This window comes from Meleagris gallopavo, chromosome 1 (assembly GCF_000146605.3).
Source record: "Meleagris gallopavo isolate NT-WF06-2002-E0010 breed Aviagen turkey brand Nicholas breeding stock chromosome 1, Turkey_5.1, whole genome shotgun sequence".
Lineage (NCBI taxonomy): Eukaryota > Metazoa > Chordata > Aves > Galliformes > Phasianidae > Meleagris > Meleagris gallopavo.
The window spans coordinates 167233123-167254102 of NC_015011.2; the positions used below are offsets into that span (position 1 = coordinate 167233123).

Consider the following 20980-nt stretch of genomic DNA (forward strand, 5'->3'; position numbering starts at 1 on the left):
ATCACTTACTCATGTTCAAGTTGGTGTCAGCCAAGACTGCCACAGCTGTGAGATGTTTAGCTGTCTGCCACGTTAAATCACAGCAGTGTTAGACAGGAATTGGACCCTGCTTTGACCCCTGGAGTGTTCCACTAGTTACTGGCGTCCAGTGTGATTTTGTGCCATTCATCATCACCTACCCTTACATCAGCAGTTTCACTATACTGATTTTATGGGAGAAGTGCCAGAAGCCTTACTGGATTCTAGGTAGACTGCTTTCCCCTCGTCTCTAAGGCCAATCTTTTCATTGTAGAAGTGTTATCAGGTTGGTCCAGAACGTCTGTGCTGGCCATTCCTGATGATCTTCTTCTCCTTCATGTGCCTGGAAATGGTTTCTAGGATTAGCTGCTCCATCAGGAAAGATTACTGCTTTTCAGAAAATTCTTTGTAAGTTTGGCTTAATTTCATAAAGACTTGTCAAGGGCTTTACTTTTGATGTTTTCATACCCTATTTTCCTATAGCTGAAATTACTGTCAGAAGCTACGTGCTTAAATTTCCTGGAACTGCAAAAATCTGGTGGTCTACTATGTCTGTAAAATGGTGGAGTTGAATGTTGATGTAATGAATTGTACATTTATATAATTTTATCATATGGTTTCTTTCTCCAAGTTTTTAATACAGTCAGCTTTCTGCTCAAATTTGACCTGAAGGAAATTACATGGAAACCCTGGATGATAATGAATGCCTAGAGGAGGAGGATGTGAAGCTCCTAGACAAGCTGTGCACAGTCAGCGTAGTTCTGGCAGGGCTAATGGAAATGAGCTCTGTGTGCAAACCAGTGTCTTCTATTCTTTACTTATCTGTAACTTACTACAGGAAAATTAACTCACCTCTTCTGCTTTCTTCTAGAGTTGTAGTTCTTGTCTTTTTTCCCAACAGTCCAAAGCAGCTTACATCATGCTTGTTTTTGTTCTTTTGGTATAAATGCTCTTTCTTGAGTAAGGAGGAAAATGCCTGTATTGCAACATCCGGAGTGTAAGTGTTGCTATACATCTTGAAGAAGTTATGTCACTATAGTAGAGTCAAAATCTGCTTTATTGTATGTGTTCTGATATAACTAAAAATACATTGAAATAAATCGGCTTTAGCTTCTTGCACTTGTAGTTTGATAATAAGCAAAATCCTGTAGCCGACCATACCTATGTTTTCAACAGATGTTGCCATAGCAGTTCCATCATGTTGCTATAGTACAATGGTATATATTCAAGAACAAGTGCAATGGTTTAGAGAGCTAATCTCACCCTGCTGTGCATCCCAGTGTATTGAAGCTGTGTGCTGAATTGGAGCTGCAGTTGTAAGCAGCATGTTGGCAAATGCAGCATCCCAAGTGGGCTTGGTTCACAGAGCTTTTCTTTTGTGTGATGGGTGGGAGAGAAGTAAGGGTAAACAAATGGATAGGGACTAGCTGAATCTTTCCCAGCTTATCTCTGACTAAGCCTTTTGATCATAGGCCGTAAAATAGTGTGGTTTTAATGTTTAGTGTTCAGCTATTGTAGCCTAGCTGATGCATGTTTAAATTTCAATGGCTAGTTACCATGTCATTAAGAAGCAAAAGCACTAGGGTGTGAAAGAAGAAAGGAGATAAGAGGAATTGTGATTCTGTAGAGGTAGGAGAACAGTCTTTGCTCAGACTCCAGAAAGCCTAACATTTGGACTTCCTATGTGGATTGAGAGAGCAGGAACATTTTTGTCAGTTGGAGTGCATGCGTGATTGCAAGCAGATTCTTGTTCTGATTTTGTTACAGCTGAATGACTGAGCAGTTTTTCTTGATGGATTTGCAGGTTGTTTAATTTTTAGGGTCAGAGTCTTAGGAAGCTTGTGCCCAAGTATCAGTTGCATACACTCTAAGCTACTTCTGTAGTTGTTTTTCTTTCTTTCTTGGTTTATTGTGTGCATGCAGACACACTGTGTTTTCTCCCAACACGTGTATTTTGTACTACAGTATCTTGAAAGTACCAAGTTGTTTGATGTTAGCTTCAGGAAGCGTGGCCAAGTTTGAACTCTAAGCCACGCAGTAAAATCTTCTCATCTTCACATGGCTTCAAACTGTGAGAGTTTCTGCATGGTTCCGAAAGTCCCTGGAGCTTGAGGTGTGATCTACATGTGGAGGGTGACTGAATCTCCCTGGCGTTCCTGTTGCTCCACTGGAAGACAAGCCTCTAGAGTCAGCACTTACTGGTTGTTTTTCTGCCCTCGCCGAATACTTGACCTATACCACAGTCAAAGCCAGAGCCATTTTCTGGTCAGTAGCTTGGCACAGCCTGGCCATGGGAATGGCACCTGAGTGCCAGTGGCCTCCCATGGATCATAAGATACAGCCTGGCCACCCATGACTTTGCCATGCTCAGTCTGTGCTATGTCCTCTCCACACCTCTGAAAATCATCCAGCATTTGCTAAATTTGGTGTTCAAAACTGAATATATAAAGAAGTTATTGTGACGCACTGTGCCATACCTCATCTGTGACTTAGTTTCACTTTGAAAAATAAAGCCAGGCATATTCAGTAGCGCCCTTGTGAGGTTTGTCTGGTTTATTTTGTCACAACCTATGACTTAGAGGTGAAAACTACAGCTCAGTTCAATCACTGGAACTGTTTTGGGTCTTAGGTACAACATTGATCCCGGCTTGTACTGTCCATTCTTCTCTCTTGGGGCCTGCATGGAAGGTTTGAATTCTTTGTTCAGTCAGCTCCTAGGAATCTCCCTTTATGCTGAACAAACACAGAGAGGAGAGGTTTGGTCTGAAGATGTTCGAAAGCTGGTAAGTGTTCAAGTTCCCAGTATCTGAATTAGACAAGAGCCTTTAAAAGCTGAGAATGAGTTCTTGAATTACTTGGTTATGTAACATTATGTTATAAGCAAACATTGACTGTTTAATTTTAAGATAGATTCTATCTTGAAGATAGAATTCTGGGGCTTCCTGCTCTCAGTGCCTTTTATATGGGTGCTATTTAATTGTCTTTGAAACATATCTATGTGCAAAGATTGCCTGAGTCAGAATCAGTTTCTGTGTTCAGAGGTGACTTATATTACCTTTTTGTAGTCTCTGAATGTGTTTTTCTAGTTCTTTTTAGTTTTAATTCGTAGGTGACTATAGATAATTGGAGTGCTATATGTGCGTATGCTAACAGTCATTTGTCTTTTTCTGATGCTTATTCTATGTCATCTTTACTTTTAGATTGATGTTTAATATTGGTAAATACCAATTTTCTTCCCTCTTTTTGGTGCAGGGTGGAAATAAGAACTTGTGCAATAACTTATTCATCAGTTCCCATACTCTTTTGTTGCCCTTGCTCCATATATTGACTACCAAATCTTCACTTCTCTCCCACCACTTAGTTTCGTTGAGAACGGCTGTTCTTTATACCCAGTGGGTCAATTTATAATTACCCTTTCCTATTTTTATTTTAATTGTAAATCAACTTCTGTCACTGTTGACTCTTCAGAAGTCATTTAGGGGTTACAGGCAGTATTACTTCTGACTAATTATTTTTGAGTAAGATACAGAAATGGCTCCAGTTTGAAGGACAGACTCTAACTCTTATTTATAATCTTGTTTAACAATGGATTTTACACAAGTCATTTCTGATTTATTTATCGTTTATACGTTCTAAGTCTTTGGATTAGAATAGTATGACTTCAGTTTACAAATCTCATCAGTGCTTTCAGTATGGATATTACACTTCTTTTCATCAGGCTGTTGTTCATGAAAATGAAGGTTTGCTAGGATACATCTACTGTGACTTCTTTCAACGACCTGATAAACCACATCAGGTAATCTTTTATGGTCCAGTTTTAGATTGGATTTGACTAATGAGCATAGAGTTAGGGCCATTTGTGTTCAATCTTACTAAAAGATACCCGGGAATTGAAATAAATAAGTGTAAGCACAAACAGTCTCTAACTTGAAATGTGGTTTCAGCTAAAATACTTCTGTGGGTAACTTTTTATTTGAGAGATGCCACCTGAAAAGCTGAACTCAGACTCTTGGTACTGCAGAATGCCAGGCACTATGAAATCTCTTAGAAATCTGTTTAGAGAAATGGGAGATTTTTAAACACCTGTTGTCTGATCTAATATTTAGAAATGAAAACCATTTGAAATTTTAATATCTGCTAAAACTAATTCTTATTTAAAATTCTACCTTGATTATTGTTCTAGTATCATCGATATAATGACATTTGCTGTCCATATATTTCCTTTTATCTTTGAAAGGATTGTCACTTCACAGTTCGTGGAGGCAGGCTAAGGGAAAATGGAGAGTACCAGCTGCCTGTAGTTGTTCTTATGCTTAGCCTACCGCATTCAACAAGGAATGCACCAACGCTACTAAGTCCTGGCATGATGGAGAATCTCTTCCATGAAATGGGGCATGCTATGCATTCTATGCTGGGACGAACTCGATACCAACATGTCACTGGTAAGCAGTTTAGAATAGTGATTTTTTATTTTTAGTTACGTGTTTAATCAGATGATTGGAGTGGACATTTATTTATTCATATATATTTTTTAAAAAAACAACCAATTACAAAACAAATGAAATTGTAGTTTCCTTATCTGAAGGATTATTTTATGCTTTATCGTGTTTATACTACACAACTGGTACTGAGGGAAGTCTATGTTAAAGTTTTGTGTTACAGTGTACCTCTGGAACAGGTTACCCAGCCAGGTTTTGAATGTCCCCTCACTGAGAGCATTCAAGGCCAGGCTGGATGGGTCTTTGAGCAGCCTGGTGTGGTGGGAAGTGTCCCTATCTATAGAAGAGAGTTGGAACTACAAGATCTTAAAGGTCCCTTCCAACCCAAACAATTCTGTGATTCTGTCATCAAATACTTTGTACTCAAAGACAGAGTACTCTTTCTAAAGTCTTCCAGTTGAAGCTAAAATGGGCCAAACTATTTGTAAGTATGTTATTACTGGACATTATAAAGGCAAAATAAAGTAAAAAAAATGTGTACTCTTTCAGTTTGAAAGGTTTGAATACCCCTCGAGGCAGTTAACTGCTCTCCCTCAGCCCTTCCACACACCTGGACTCACTCTTGCAGATCTTCAGGGGTAAATACATACCCAAGGTTTTAGTGAGGTTCTCCAGTTGTGATGAATCACATGCATAATCATGTCAAGATTCCCTTCCTTGAAGGGGCAGGAAATGGCTCATTTTGAAGCTTGGGCTTTTTGTGAGCCTGTGTAGAGTTTCAGAATTGCCTTAGGCAGCCCTGCTTCCTAAGGGGCTTCACTTCATAGTTAGCATTGCAAAATCTGCAATCAGCAGCATCAGAGGTCAGTTGTGTTGTTTCTCCAGAGAACAATTTTTTAGTGTTTGGAATGTGTGACAATCAGATGGTTCATCCCAGAGATGTCTGTTAGAGGCCGACTGCTCTCATGAAACACTACAGTGGCAAAGAGTGGAAAAAAGATGATTACAAGCTATTGTGAGAACAAAAATGTTTTAAATTCAAGTGAAGATGCACTGAGTTGTTTACACCTTTCTTACTCCTCCCTTCCTTTTCTGATTAGCATTCCCAAATATCCAGGAACCTATTCTGCTGCTGCTGAGCCCCAGAATCACATAATGCTGTACATTTATGACTTAAGATATGCTTAAGATATATAATTTTAGCATATGGAAGATTTTTTTAACCTAGCTTGTGTTTCATTTTAATTTCCCCATGCAGTAGAGAATGCCTGTAGTTGTTTCATAGAACTCAATTACCCTTTCTGACTTTCAGATAATCTAATTGTTTAGGTTTCTTTTTTGGTTATAGAAAGATTTATATGATTTTATTAGGAAATACTGAGAAAGCATATACAGGCTAGAAGGGTGTTAGGGTGGTTCTGCATTTGTTTTGAGACCAGCCTTAGTTAAGTCTTTTTCCTCATGATTTTCAAACAAATAAAGGACAGTGAATGAAATGTAATGACACAAAAGGATTGGGATGTTGTATTAGAGGAGCTGGATGACTGAAAATTGCACTGTTAGAAGTAAATTGTAATTCAGAATTACACAATGCAGGTCATATGTTTAAAGAATGCAAAAAGAATTTCTACTTCAGATGTTTAAACAGTGAAGGGAAGGAAAGCTGTTGTAAGTGCTAATGGAGAATTACAGGTAGCTCGTGTCTGTGAAAGGCCAAATATGATTTGAAAGTGTTTCTATCAGAATTAAGTATTTGACTGATGAAGAAAGATGTAGGTGAAACCTTGTGCAGTGCTGGAGCATAGTTTCATGTCTCTGGTCTGAAGGTGAATTCAAAATGGAGCAGCTACAGAGAAGAGATGCAGGATATTGTTTCTCTTAATTTAGGAGGTAAAAACCACTCTGGGAAATGCAGTTAATACTAAAGAATGGTATTGGCCTGTAAATATAAACAAATTGTGAATTCAGTTAAAAATTAGAAAGATTGGTAAAAGCTAAATGAGTGGTTTTGCAAAAAATAGGCTTCAGGAAGGAATAGCAAAGCAAAAGACATTACATTTAAGGCTAGATTTGAATGTTGGCATTGCCTCTAGCACACGGGGATAGATGTGATGACCCGGTAGGTTTGTTATTAAAACAGCAGCTTTGTGCATCCCTACATTTAATTGAGAAATTAGAAATTGGTTTGGTGGTGTATTATACTTCTTAATAACTTCGATTGTGTAAGATGCTGGTAAAGGTTAGAGTAAATGAGATTTTGGATAAAATGCTTTTTGAAGATACTAACTGCAGAGACACTACCTCTGCATTTATTCAGAACATGTCTTCAATCTGCAAGAGTTTTCCTTGGATGAATGACTTTGTATTGTAAAATAAGGCTAATATAAAGCATAAGTAAGCTCAGCAAACTGATGGAAGGTAAAAATTGTAATTGTGAATGGGATTAAAGCAGTGTTTTATTTACATGGTAGTTTGATTTAGGTTTAGAACGCTTAAATAGATTCCATGTTTCATGTAGGGCCAGTTTGGCTGCAGTCTGGTTTAGTTTAAAAAGGGTGTGATCCAGAGCTTTATAAGGTGCCTCACCCAGCTGTTCAAATATTTTGTTTTACTTTGTGATTTATAGTAAAATGTGTAGGATTATAATGAAGCTTTTCTGGCAGTATGTACAATAAAGCTATGGAAAGGAAAGAAATGAAAGAACATTAAAGTTCACTGAAAGGCCAAACAGAAAATTGCAAAGCTTTTTGGAAAGAGTTAACTGTTTGTGTTAATAGAAATGGCAAATGCTAATGTGTTCAATTATTCTACCTTTAGGAACCAGATGTCCTACTGATTTTGCTGAAGTTCCCTCTATTCTGATGGAGTACTTTGCGAATGACTATCGAGTGGTTAACCAATTTGCCAGGCATTATAAAACTGGGCAGGTAGGGAAAATATGTAAATTATTGAAAATAGGAATAAATGTCACATTTTTATTTGTTAGTACTGTTAAGTAGAAACAAAAAGAGATGATAAGCTAATATAATGTTATAATTTTAATTAATCAGAAGAAAAAGTTTGTATTCTTATTGCAGAAAAGCTGGAAGTGATCTGTTAAATAATAACAGATCCTAAAATCTAAAGTTCTGTTAAAATATTTAAAATTTTCAATCTCTTTTTCCTACAAAGGTTGCACTGTTTCTGCACTACACAAACCTAGTCTTGTAGGTGAAGTTTTGTGTGTTGTTTTAATTTAATTACAGGTAAGTTATGACAGAAGTAGTCATTCCACATCAAACTGTCTAAAGTCTGTCTTAAAATAAAGCTCAGATAACAAGTCATGAAAATAGATGGAGATGATCTGCAGTGTTTAAAAGCTCTCATTTTTAACACAGTGTAGGGTAGTGATTGAAAGGTTTTGTGATGAAATGGGAACTGCTTAATTTAAGATATGATACATGTAGATTTTGGCAGTCAGGAATCTCTGCATTAAAACTGCAGTCCTTTTTGCATAAAGCTATTCTATGCAAGTTTAATTTAAGCATCCGCTTTTATCATAAAATATATAAAATATTGCTGTCTGGGACAGTGACTTTCAGTGGTTGCTTAATTATTCATGCATGCCACCATGATGTGATTTAGATTTGTACAACCATTTCAGAATACAAACCAGAAAAACAATAACCAAAGATGTTTTTACAGTTCTTTTGCCTGAGGCTAGTTCCAGTGATGAAAATATACTCAGATGTGACGATTGAATAGATTACTTACCAATGGAAAAACAAGAAAGCCTTTTACATTGTGTAGTATTAAAATTCATTTAAGTTTTACCCCGTACGAAGCATTTCGTATGTTTCTCTGTAATGAAAGTGGGATTATGTTTGCCTCTGCTGTAACAGCTAATTAGAAAAATAGGTTGCATAATGCCTATTTCGGTAACTATAATGTGAGAAATCAGTTCCACAGGTCTCCTTAACGCCTAGAATTGAAAGTACTCAGTTCAGGAGTGTGCGTCGCTTGTATGTTTGAATCCACGTAGCAAACTGCTGCTTTCCAGTGTCCACTCTACAGTTCAGGTAGCGCTGAGACATTGTAGAGCGAATCCAATTGCATATGAATTCAGACAACGATCTTAACTAAAACATCTGAAAGAGATTTATGGAACATTATTTATGTCTCTGCATTTCCAAAGTGGCTTAACAAAATTAAACCATGTTTAGTTGCAGTGCAAAACTGTAGAACCAAGCACAGTGTGCCATTTGGCATTTTCAAAAAAAAAAATCTTCTCTTTATTGGTGGTGAAATCTTGCCCTTTCAGAATTTTCATGTTGACATTTAGTCTTGAAGAGTGGCAAGAATGGATTATGCTGGAAGACGAGTACAGGAGTCTGAAACTGCTGTTTTAGAGTGTATTTTTAAATCATTATCCAACTTACATAAATCTGCTTTTGCTTATGTTGGTCGTCTAAGCTGAGCTAAGGAATCTGATACTGGATTTCTGTGTCTGTCATTTAAATACAAACAGATTGAAGTCATTTTTCTGTTCTTCAGAATTACTTTTATTCATTGTGTATATCTTTCAAAAGTACTTGGAATAGAAGAATCCTGCTCTCCTATGTTTACAACTGTACAGGAACCCTTTTTGATTTTACTTTTACTATGTTTGTTCCCTGCCTTTTTTTTTTTTTGGTATGTGTGAATGGAGATGTTAAAATATTTTTTCTCTAGGTTTTCAGTAACTTGAAAGAAAAAATAGCCCACTTTACCCTCTTTCCAGGAGGGAGCAAGATGTGGGTAAAACAGTTTAAATGTGAAATTTGTGAAGCTGTTTCATCCAGATGTTCTTGCATACAAGAACACCTGGTTTCTTATGAATGAAGAGACTGAGCTTTTCTGTACCAGAAACAGCACCACCATAGCTTTACTGGGTGTTGACAAAAGAAGGGTTTTTTACTGACCTGACTAATTGAGGAAGCATTGCAGAAAATTTGAAAAATCATGGTGAATTGTTCCATTTATGCTGCAGTTTTTGCATATATGTATTGAATTAGGCGATGTTATTTTTAACACTCCTACTAAAGATAATTATGTCAGAACAACTTTCAAACGTAATCTCAGCTTCTGATGGCCTTTGTCATGTTAGCAAATTGTAGAAAGACTGGTCCTGCCTGAGCTGCAGTTCTTACTGAGGAGGGAAAAGGTGCATACGCTATTTTGATTGTAAAGCATACAGGCAGTTGAAAACTGTTTTTTTAAAGTAGTGTTGCAGAAAGAAAGGCTATAGTGGACAGGCTTTCAAAGATGTTAATATATTATGCATATCTATATATGGATCTTGAGGATATGATCCGAAGTACGTTGAAGGAAAGCCTGCCTCTACTTCATGTGCATTTTGGATAGTTCTGCTGCTTGTACTGAGGAGCTCAAAAGCTTGCAAATTCTAATGGCAAAAGGAGCAAATCTTGTGAATTTAGTTCAGAAAGCTGGCCAGTACAAAAATATTTCTTTCCAGATAACTCAAAATGAAAAAATCCCAAGGGAAAAAAAGAAAAAGGAATAGAGAAAACTATGTTAATTAGTTACTCAAGCTGAATTATTCAGGTAAGCTCACGAAGTCAAACCATACCGAAGTTTAGTTGTTACAATGTTAAGCAGGCGAATGTGTACCATTCTGTATCACAGTGTTTAATTTTTTTGTTAAATGTACAGATATGTGGTAGGTCTGTTGAGCTAAATCATTTTTAGCTTGTGTGTCTTTGGAGGCTCTCTTGAACAAAGGCCAGTATTTCAGCTGTTCAAATTTGAACCGACTTCATTTTTCACGGAGATGGAATTACAAAGGCAGTATTGTGCTATCATGATTACAAAAAGAATCCCACAGATAGTAAACAGTCCTAACGTGTCCCTGTTACTACACAGCAATAAGGAGTTAAGCCTGCTTTGAGAATTTGGAACACAGGGAATTTTGTTCTTTTAGCCACCATTGCAAACAGGCTAAAAAATCCGTGCCAAGATCTTAAGGTTATTTAATCTAAAAGGATGGAAAAATGGAACCCAAAGTAAAGCATGTAATATTTGAATTTGAAAAATGCAATGGTTATTCCGTTAAAATAACCAGAGCTCACTGAAGTCTTTCTTTTAGAATGAGGATGACAATTTGATTTTATCAGATAGCTCATCTTTCAGCATAAGTAAAATAATACTACTGATGCATTTTTTCTTCGATCAGCTACTCATTAAGGGGCTGTATGAGGTTGTAACAGAGTATGGAGAAAAGATTTCTATTGCCTGACACAGTTCGTCTTCCATAGTATATTTAAGACTTCAATGTATCCATATGCCTGACATTTGCAGAAACAAACTTTGAAGCTGTGGTCTTTCAGAAATTCTCTGGAGTTTAATTTGAGTTCACTGAAATGTTGAATTTTAAACTCCAAGAGGAATAAGTTCAAGTTTCCTTGAATTTAATCTAATTTTTGCCAGTCAAATTCTTCTTCACTTGTGAATTACGATCAGGTCATAATCTTTGAGCCAGATCATTAGCACTTATTGGTGTAAACAAAAACATTTCTATCTTTCATTTTTCAGTGCTTTAGCGCTGATTGGTTTCAACAAAAGAACATTTATACTTTTCTCACATCCTTTTTTCAATAGGTGTTGTCAAAAGAGTTATTTGTGATTTTCTGTTAATTTTAATCTGCTTAAGCTGTAGAGCTTGCTCTCTCCAGGGCAGAGATGATCTGCATTTTTTGCTTGATATTCATATGGCTGTAAAACAGATGAAAGATTTCCTGGAGGTTCTTGGTATTACCTCTGTTTTAGTTGATGTCTTGCAGGTGCTGCTAAGCCATCTCCTGTGGAAAGTGACCTGGGCAGCTTTGAATATTCCTTTTAGTTATGACCCTGGAATCACTAAAGAGCATTTCTGTCTTTCCCTTCAGGACTTTGGTGTAGAATATGACATAAGCAGAACAGAAGGAAGAAAGGGATGAATGCAGAGACTGCCTTTTCAGCGGTCATCCCTGGCTTGAGGTCAAGCCATTTGCAGTAGTGTTGAGTGATTTTTTTGATTTGATGGAGAGACTGTAAGAAACGCTCAGCTCTGAGCTGGGAATCAGAGCTGCTACAGTTGTTTCTTGAGCAGGGCTGGCTTTGACTGGCTCTCCCAGGAAGCATGCGGTGTTTGTCCGTGTCGCCAAACCTTGCTGCTTTGTGCCCCAGTGAACAGTGAACTTGAATTTCCCAAATCTGTGAGGTTCTATGGGATTGTGGTTTACCAAAATTTCAATTAGCAAAGTCTAAGTGTTTTTTTTGTTTTTTTTTTCCCCTATTTATTTTGTGTACCAGTTGAAAACCTGTACGCTTAACTTCGCCTTACCATTATTTAGTGTAGCTGAAATATAGAGTTGAAAATCCATTAAGGTGAAGAGCTGGTTTGATGTTGCTGGTGGGAATGCTCTTGGCCTTAACACTCTTAAATTTTAACTGTGCAAAATACACATATTTGCTATTGCCAAGTTTTTGGAAGTTTAGCTTTTTCACACTGAAGAATTACAATCAATGAATTCCTATACAGTTTTCTCATGCTTTACTATATAAAAAATACAAGTGCCTCTCAAAGAAATTAGTTTTGTTTAATTTCACACTGTACTGCTTCACTAGGAAGTGAACACCTCCAGAGATTCGGTGCTTAATAATGAAATATATTCAAAATCATTTAGTTTTCCTTACACAGTGGCTTCTCCCATGACAGCTGAAACTGTGTTATTGCAAACTCACATGTGGTTTCGTAGTAGGATGAAGAGTCATTGAAGCGCTTGCCTCCTTGGCTTATGTAGAGGGAGAAGACAAGACATGTCCATAGAACCAGGAGAATTGCTCAGGCATAACATTTACTGCCATTCCATTTTTCTGTTGCTTCTTGCTTTAATAAGTGTTCTACATCGTTAAATATCAACTCTTTGAAAGGGTTGATAACTGCAGGACAGGGGGAAATGGTTTTAAGTTGAGGGAGGGAAGATTTAGGTTGGATGTCAGGGGGAAGTTCTTTACAGAGAGAGTGGTGAGGTGCTGGAACAGGCTGCCTAGAGAGGTTGTGGATGCCCCATCCATGGAGATGTTCAAGGTCAGATTGGATGGGTTTTGAGCAACCTGATCTAGCATTAAATGGGGAGGTTGGTGGCCCTACATGTGGCAGGGGGGTTGGAGATTCATGATCTTCGAGGTCCTTTCCAACCCTGGCCATTCTGTGATTCTGTGATATAATATTTTGAACAATACTAAATCCAGTATGGAATGTCAAGGTATTCATTAACTAGCATCTTTATTACAGCCTATTTACTCTTGTTTTGGTAATCCGAAATCATCATATAATCCGAAAGTTGATTAGTTTATTTGGGAATATGCTGACCTAAAATGGATACATTGTAGGATAGACTTTATGTTCATTGGTTCATTCTGTGTGTTGAAATTTAACAGCTGCACATATTTATGACAGGCAAAATAGTGGGTGTTGTTCTATCCCATTCTTGACCCAGCTAACATTTGTCTTGGAGAAGAGGTTACGAGCCGTGGCAAGTTACTGCATAAAACAGCTGTGCAATTTGAGAGTTTTCCTTATCTCCTTTAACTTCCAGATTCCACAGAGTTAATTGATAACATTTTCCTCACCTACATGTTACTTCCCCAGAGTTAGGTTTTTGTTCTATGAACATTAACATTGTTTGTCTTGAAGTAATATCATTTTCACAGAGTCTAAACATACAGCTCTGCCATCGGTATCTGTAAACTTTGATGTATTCTTTCTTAAACACTTCAACACAGTGTAGAATTGTAGATATGCTTTTAGAGTTCAGTGTAATACCAAACATCTGTAATACATTATACAACTTGTAATAACTTTTAAAATATTTCAGCAAGAGGACAGTTATTTTAACCATATTTAATATGTTTGTTGATAAAACTGCTGGCAAAAAAGAGAAAATGCTTACTAGGAAAAACATCTATTGAAAAGCTTCAGGAAGCAGTGGAAGAAGTCTGAGGTCAAGCATTCATATACAGATATTCTTAAAAACCTGACATTAAACAGTTCTTTGGATGTATTTATAAATATCTGGATAGAAAGTCAAGAGGAGTTTGCTTAACGACTTGAAAAATGTCCCGACTTTCAGTCTCTGGTGGCATGGATAATTTTACTGCCACAGGTGTGGAATAAGTTCAACTTTGCTAAAAATTTCAAGGAACGGATACTGACTGATCAATGTGATCAAACATATCTTTGCAGGTAAGGGTAAAAGGCCACATGCTGTCTCATTTGATTATATAAAAACTCTGCTGGCTTAGTGGAAGTTAAGTAAGTCTAAACGAGCTACGCTCAAAGACAGTGGGAGAATCTATTGTAATATCTACTTTGAGGATTAGTCAGGATGACCTGTGGAGACTTGATCTGAACAATCCATTGTTCTTTATTTCTAAAGATAGTCATATATTTTTAACGGGCATCTAAGAGAACATGGAAACATTTCATAGAAGAACAAACACTGAGATTTGATTGCTATGTAAATTATTGCTGATATCTCAGTTTCCCATTTCATGCTTTAGCAAACGAGATTTCCTTCCTCATTTTTAATTCCTTAATGCTTCTTTTCAAAGATGTTTTTAGTATTGCCAAGTCCTTTTTTCCTGTCTCGGTCTCTTTTAATAGTAAGTATACTATTAACAAATTTACAACAATTCTAAATATGTTCTGATTTTTTTTTTTAAGCCACTACCAAAAAACATGGTGTCAAGACTGTGTGAGTCCAAAAAGCTGTGTGCTGCAGCTGATATGCAACTCCAGGTACTGTCTTTGTGTTCTAATGGGACACATTTTCTATATTTTCTATATGGAAAACATACAGAAAATATTTTAATTTTTCTTAACATTTTAATGTAGATATCTTACCTAGATGTGTAAAAATTAGTGAAAAGGATTTCATTTTGATACTCATTTTCATGCTTGTTTTCATCAACATATTCTGTGATCAGAGGTCTGGAGCACATCCCTTATGAAGACAGGCTGAGGGAGCTGGGCTTGTTCAGCCTGGAGAAGAGAAGGCTGCAGGGTGACCTCATAGTGGCCTTCCAGTATTTAAAAGGGGATTATAAACAGGAGGGGAATCAACTTTCTACTCGGGTAGGTAGTGGTAGGACAACTGGGAACAGTTTTAAACTGAAGGAGAGAAGGTTTAGATTAGATATCAGGGGGAAGTTCTTCACAGAGAGGTGATGATTTGCTGGCACAGGCTGCCCAGAGAGGCTGTGGATGCCCCATCCCTGGAAGTGTTCAAGGCCAGGTTGGATGGGGCCCTGGGCAATGTGGTCTTGTACAGATCTGGAGGTTAGTGGCCCTGCATGTGTCAGGAGGGCTGGAACTTGATGATTCTTGGGGTCCCTTCCAATCCAAGCCATTCTGTGATTCTTTGATTCTAAAGCTAACTGTATAAATCTAAAGGAAAACATCTTGAAAACCACAGCTTTCAAAGAGGACCAAAGTACCAGAGTTTCCAGATGTGGTTTAAGATTGAGTTCTTAAATTCACCAAATCATTCAGGGGGAGCTCTTTGCAGAAGAGAAAGCATTGTGTGCCTTTGGATCATTAAATGAGAATGAGAGATAAACCTTAGTCAAATTATCTTGTTTCTGCAGGTCCACTATGAAATTGACAACTTGTTGCTAAAAGACAGCTAGTTACCAAAATTGGTGACTAAACTGCAGCTGTACAACTTCACTCTCTCAGTATTTGGGGCAGTAATTAAATCCATATGTCTTCATTTTCTGAGGACAGATGTGATTGATCAGTCATTCTCATAAATACATTTTCACTGTTACTTTTCTTCAAAGACAGAAAAGGAATTTAGAGTATTATCTTGTCTATATAATTTTTTTTCAGTCTTACTAGGGCAGTTCTCTGATGTGAACAGTAACATTATAGCATTCGGCCACAATTTTTTACAGTGAGAGTTTGGCTGCATTTAGCTGCAAGCTTCTGCTGTGGAATTTTTATAAATTCATTTTCTCCTCTTTTTCTTTCCCTTTAAGTCAAAAGCATTTTCTTGCTACAGCTGACCTAGTGCTTAGGTGACTCTGCTGATACCTTAATAAAAGATTTCCATTGTTTTTGAAATGAGGAAAGAAGCAATTCCAAAGATCATCCCCTTGTAAATTTTCTGTTTGAAAAGTGTGCAAATGATCTCAGCGTTGTGCACAAACATGAGTTGTGCTGGTTAACTGAAGTTGATTTAAAAGCAAAACTTAGTTAAATATTTGCAGTTTGCTCTTTGCCATAATTTGTAGTGATTTAAAACTGATCAGAATACTTGAGCGTGGACCTGAAAATGTAGACATGTCAGCTACACGAATCAAAACCAGGCTGTTTCCTGGGTATACATGTATTTTTCACTGGTTAAACTTAAATGGATTTTTGACGCATGCTTTCAGTGTGGTGCTGGTTTTTGCTGACCAACGTTGACTGTGTGAGCCTGGAGGGTACTACCTGAAGCTATTCGGAGCCCTCTCAGCAGGTCTGATTTTGAAATGCACATTTCTCACTCTGGAAGGCTCTCATTAGAGATAGCTGAGAATCCAGAAAGAGTGTGGTCAAGAATATAATTAATTCATGTAGGAGTTTTTGGAGGAGAAAGCAATTCTGGATCAAAAGAAAATTTATCCTGAGAATGCTTAATGGAGTATCTCTGTACATAAAGTCCACCAGCGTCAAATAATTTGCCATTGTATTAATCACCAAAGTGATGGATCAAGTGCTTTCAAATGCATCCATTCTTTTATTCTGTGTCTGTACCATCGATATGCCCATCGATTACAGGTGGCCCAGAGAGCTTGTGGATGCCCCATCCCTAGAGGCATTTAAGGCCAGGCTGGATGTAGTTCTGGGCAGCCTGGTCTGGTGGTTGGCAACCCTGCACATAGCAGGGGGGTCGAAATTAGATGATCTTTGATCAGGCCATTCTATGATTCTATGTTATGGATTTATTTTCAACTTTTAATATATTTTTGCTATAATCCTGTCAAGGTTTGAGACCAAATAAACCACATTGGGGCAATAAGGATAATAAGAATAACTGTCTGTCAGAGGCACATGAACAAGTGACACAGTGTTCCTGTCCTGCAGCAGGGGAGCTGGCACACTCCATGATGCTGGGGATCACCATTGTGGTGATCTCATGCACTAGGCTGTGTGATCTCCCTGCTCTTGTTAGCCCTCAGGTGCATCTACCTCCTCCTGTGAGGCTGCTGCTACCTCTGTCCTTGGGTAACTTCAGACCCTGTAGCTTTAGAACTAAGGAAAGAAAACTCATGTCTTTTGGAATCAGATTCCTGTGGTGCCTAGTAAGTGACTGGTATTGGCAGTGACGCAGCGATTAAGCAGGCTGTTTGCCCTCAAATTGCTCATGTAACTACAGTTCAGCCAATCTCAACCCCTGCCAAACTACCACAATGCCACACGGAATAATATTAGTCATTTCCTACTTTCAGCACCATATTTTTGGAGTTTCCAATTATAATGCCTGCAGAAATATGCACTCATTTTGAAAAAAAAGATTGGCTGGCCATTTTCTTTATTAATTAAGAAAAAATGTTCCAGAGAAGTTGGTTGCGTGGCAAATATAAAGTTCACACGTTCCTTTGTATAACTATTGTTACTAATGCTAATGTAAAAGCATAATAATCAATTGAATAAAAACATATTTTAATCTGTAGATGCCCAAGTATGTCTATAGCATTAAATATACGATCTAAAAAGACTGTGGTTAATGACTATACCTTTTCTGCAGGCTTTTCAGTGAGTATATTCCGTATTGATGACTAGATACTTTGCAGGATTTGACCTTTAAAAGAATTCAAAATGCTTGCACATTTTTCAGCAGCAGGGAAAATGCCTAAAGGTTCTTTTGTTGTCCTTTCAGAAAATAAGTCTGTTGTCGTGGGAAAAATAACACTGCTTTTTTTTTCATTATAAAGTCTCTCCGTTTTCTTCTGGCTCATGTAATCAGTTAGTCAAGAGGAAAGATACAGGAATCTCTGTGTCTTCTCAGAAAGCCTTTGCCATACAGCATCTTTCAGTCAGCAGTAACTTCACTGGAAGATCCGTGACTGTTTACATATGAATAGTAATTAAGTGGACTGGGAGTGAGAAAGAACTGCAGAATTGAGTTAAGCTGATAAATAATGTCACTGCAGAAGGGAAAGACTGCACGTAAATAGATAACTACTTGATGGCCTTTTTATATTTTTAAGTCCTTTGGGAAATGTATTTTACTGCAAGTAGAAATGGTCGTCTAACTGCTGCTTAATGTTAAGTGTTAGCATGCTCCTCAGCTGTATTATCTAAAATCCTGCAGACCTGGGATATGTCTCCTTTTCCCATTTCAAAGGCCTGAGTAAACACGCAGGACTGTGGTTCATAGATGGGAATGCTTATGGATATAAAGTTCATCCAAGTTTATTTTCAGGGATGGATTTTTTTTACAATGCTTTCCAGGTGGCCTGGCTCATAGCTTGCTTCCCACGCTTTACATGTGCCAGGATCAGGGGAAAGCTTATAGCTGGCTTCAGTGACTCATTTCCCTTGCTCTCTATTACTGCATTGTTCTTTAGGCAGGCCATTTCACCGGCCTTCAGCTCCTGTTTCCCCACTTCCTGGCTGTGAGTTGAGGTATTGCTCCAGTTCTCTGACCACAAGCTACTTGACTCCTAATTTTCCTTTAGGAAAGGTCCTCCGCCATACAGTCTGCTTCGTCTTGTGCAGAGCAGTAGGAGCGACTGCAAACTGCTCCTAACAAAACAGGGAGTTAGAAAAACAGAGAATCAAGGTTGGGCTGAAGCAGGATGCCAAATTCTGTGAACAGATGCTGAAGTGCCTGGTATTTGGTTTGGGTTTTTGGAGAGGAGAGGGATGTCAGCGTGAAATTACTCGTGCTGAGCCAGGGAGGCCTAGGCTGATAGAAGAAAGTGAGTCTTACTGGGCTGTCAGTTCAGCTTTTCAGACCTGTTCATGGTGCTTACCATTGGTGATATTCTCAATCACCCTTGCTACTGTAAGTGCTGTCACTTTTCTTAAAGAGCTAAGGACTTGCTCTGCTTTGTCTTTTAAGTTCTGTGTTGTTAAGTGCCTGAATCTCTTGCTCAGTGTCTCTATCTAGGACACAAATCTAGCCATGTCGTTAATGACTGTGGGTCATGGCTAAGCTCTTTTCGGTATGTTAGAAGATAGCTTAGTCAAACAGAATGAATACAGTCCTTTGGAAACATTCACATTTTTAGTGTAAGCATTGTCACGTACCAATACCATATGCCTAAGACAAATGTTTTTTATGTCTTTAGGTCTTTTATGCTGCTTTGGACCAAATCTACCATGGGAAACATCCTCTACAGAAGTCAACCACAGAAATTTTAAAGGAAACACAGGAGAAAGTTTATGGATTGCCACATGTACCTAATACGGTGAGTGGAACTGTACCAAATAAAAAAGTTGTGCTACACTATTCTGCATATTAATACCCCTACTTCTCCTCCACCCAAATCCCAATACGCACATGCTTATTGTTGTATTGTCATGATGAATGAGTTTTCTTTCTTTTAGTTACTTTATCCAGAAAGTTGAGTGTTGGACATTTTTAGCTAAAAATCATAGTTAGACAAGTAGCACATTTTTCACAGAATTGTAGTAGTTGGAAGGGACTTCTAGAGATCATCACATCCAACCCCCTGCTAAAACAGGTTCCCTACAGCACAGAAAAGCTTCTACACTTATTTTTGTATGAGTATAGCTTACCACGTTGAACTAAATAACTTATTTTTGTTGTAGTTTCTTTTTTTTTTTTTCCTAATCAAGGAAAGCACTGGAAACAATACATAGGAAAGTGGGTTTATATTAGATTTGTAAAGGTCTGTCTGTGAAAGGCAGCAAACACTGTACTGCATGTTGGTTTTTATGTAACATCACTGTCAGTATGTGAAAAGTAGTCAGTATGTAGGACTTCAAAGAGTTTTTCCCCTGTACTGCTGTGACTTCTGGTATGTCATTTATTCTTTCATGTTGTTTCTGTAACACAGGTTGAAAGTATTCCTTAAACTCGATTTCTGCTGAACTACATAATTTTGATCTTCATTGTGACCAATAGTGCATTTGTCTTGCATTTCATGTGAGCATCTGAAAATGCTTGCCAAAAATGTTATCCTCATTCTCAGAGAGGGAAGTTATCAGATCCATCTTAAGTCCTTTCCCCATTAAAATGCTGCTTCTGCTGGCCGGGCAAAGCTGGAGACGAGGAAGCAAGATATCTTCAGAGTATGATGTCTGACATCGTAGGAATTTAGTGAGTGTTGTTTTATACCACTCATCTGCAAATTACTTATCCTATGAATGGAACAGTTCCTTGCTTTCAAAGTTAGCCTGCATTTTTTGTTCTATTTAAAAAAAATTATTTTGAGCTGTTGCCTTCAATGGAGTGCAGCATCTCATAATAAATGTAGCCTCAATATGAGGAGCAGTAACAAGTTTTTGGCTAGGAGCTTTATCCTAGCAAAAAATACTGTGAACTCTTGAATTATCAGAGTGTCCATGTTCTTCACAGTTACTGAATGTAAAATTAATGTGTCTGGTCAAGAACTTTAATACAGTCTAAATTTCAGTAAAATTTAATGAGAAATGACATTAGAAAGGCAATAGCACTCTGTAGACTAATTCATGCCTGTAATTTGGCTTGCTGATTTTGGAACCTTTTTTACAAACTTAAGATTTGCTTTCAGCTTAATTTGCAAAATAGGAAAAAGTAAAAGTCATGTAGATTGGAAGGTTTTTTCTAATTGATGAGAGGATATTCCTTTCATTTTGGGGCTAGACATTGAAATATGGTAAGAGAAAACACCTGTTGTTTTCATCTGTCATTTTGCTGTGCACGTATAAATTTGACAAAGAAAAATGTTTTGATAATTAGAATATTACTTGCTTCCTAGGTGTTTAGACTCAGTTATGAATTATTATTTCAGGCGCGTATATCTTAAATTTTAGTGGTGCTGGGTAAAAGTAATTCTTGCAATTTACCATAATAGCATTGTTTGTCAGGGCTGCACAAGCATCCGTTATTATTTCCTGATAAAATTTACCTTAATTCACTCTTACAGTTCTTGACAGGCAAATAAATTTAGTAAATATCCTTGGGCTTCAGCCTTATCAGGTAGATGCATTTTTTGAAGTAGTCACAACAAATGTCTTGAGCACTGGTGGCCAAAAAGGCCAATGGCATTCTGGGGTGCATTAAAAAGAGTGTGTCCAGCAGGTCGAGGGAGGTGATCCTCCCCCTCTACTCTGCCCTGGTAAGGCCTCATCTGGACTGCTGTGTCCAGTTCTGGGCTCCCCAGTTCAAAAAAGACAGGGATCTCTTGGAAAGAGTCCAGCGGAGGGCCACAAAGATGGTGAAGGGCCCCTGGAGCATCTCCCCTATGAAGAAAGGCTGAGTGAACTGGGTCTGTTTAGCCTT

General features: G+C 37.7%; 1 protein-coding gene across 1 annotated transcript in view; it reads left to right on the plus strand.

Moving 5' to 3' along the window:
- The window catches only part of LOC100548274 (mitochondrial intermediate peptidase), a gene marked incomplete at its 5' end in the record, with an annotated part of 44046 nt that extends 25036 nt beyond the window's left edge, over positions 1-19010 (plus strand). Inside the window, 6 exons of the mRNA XM_019612068.1 lie at positions 2648-2801; positions 3737-3814; positions 4256-4460; positions 7275-7384; positions 14203-14277; positions 18822-19010. Of these exons, the coding sequence (XP_019467613.1) occupies positions 2648-2801; positions 3737-3814; positions 4256-4460; positions 7275-7384; positions 14203-14277; positions 18822-18995 (796 nt within the window). The remainder of the gene's footprint in view (positions 1-2647; positions 2802-3736; positions 3815-4255; positions 4461-7274; positions 7385-14202; positions 14278-18821) is intronic.
- Between the last annotated feature and the right edge of the window lie 1970 nt (positions 19011-20980).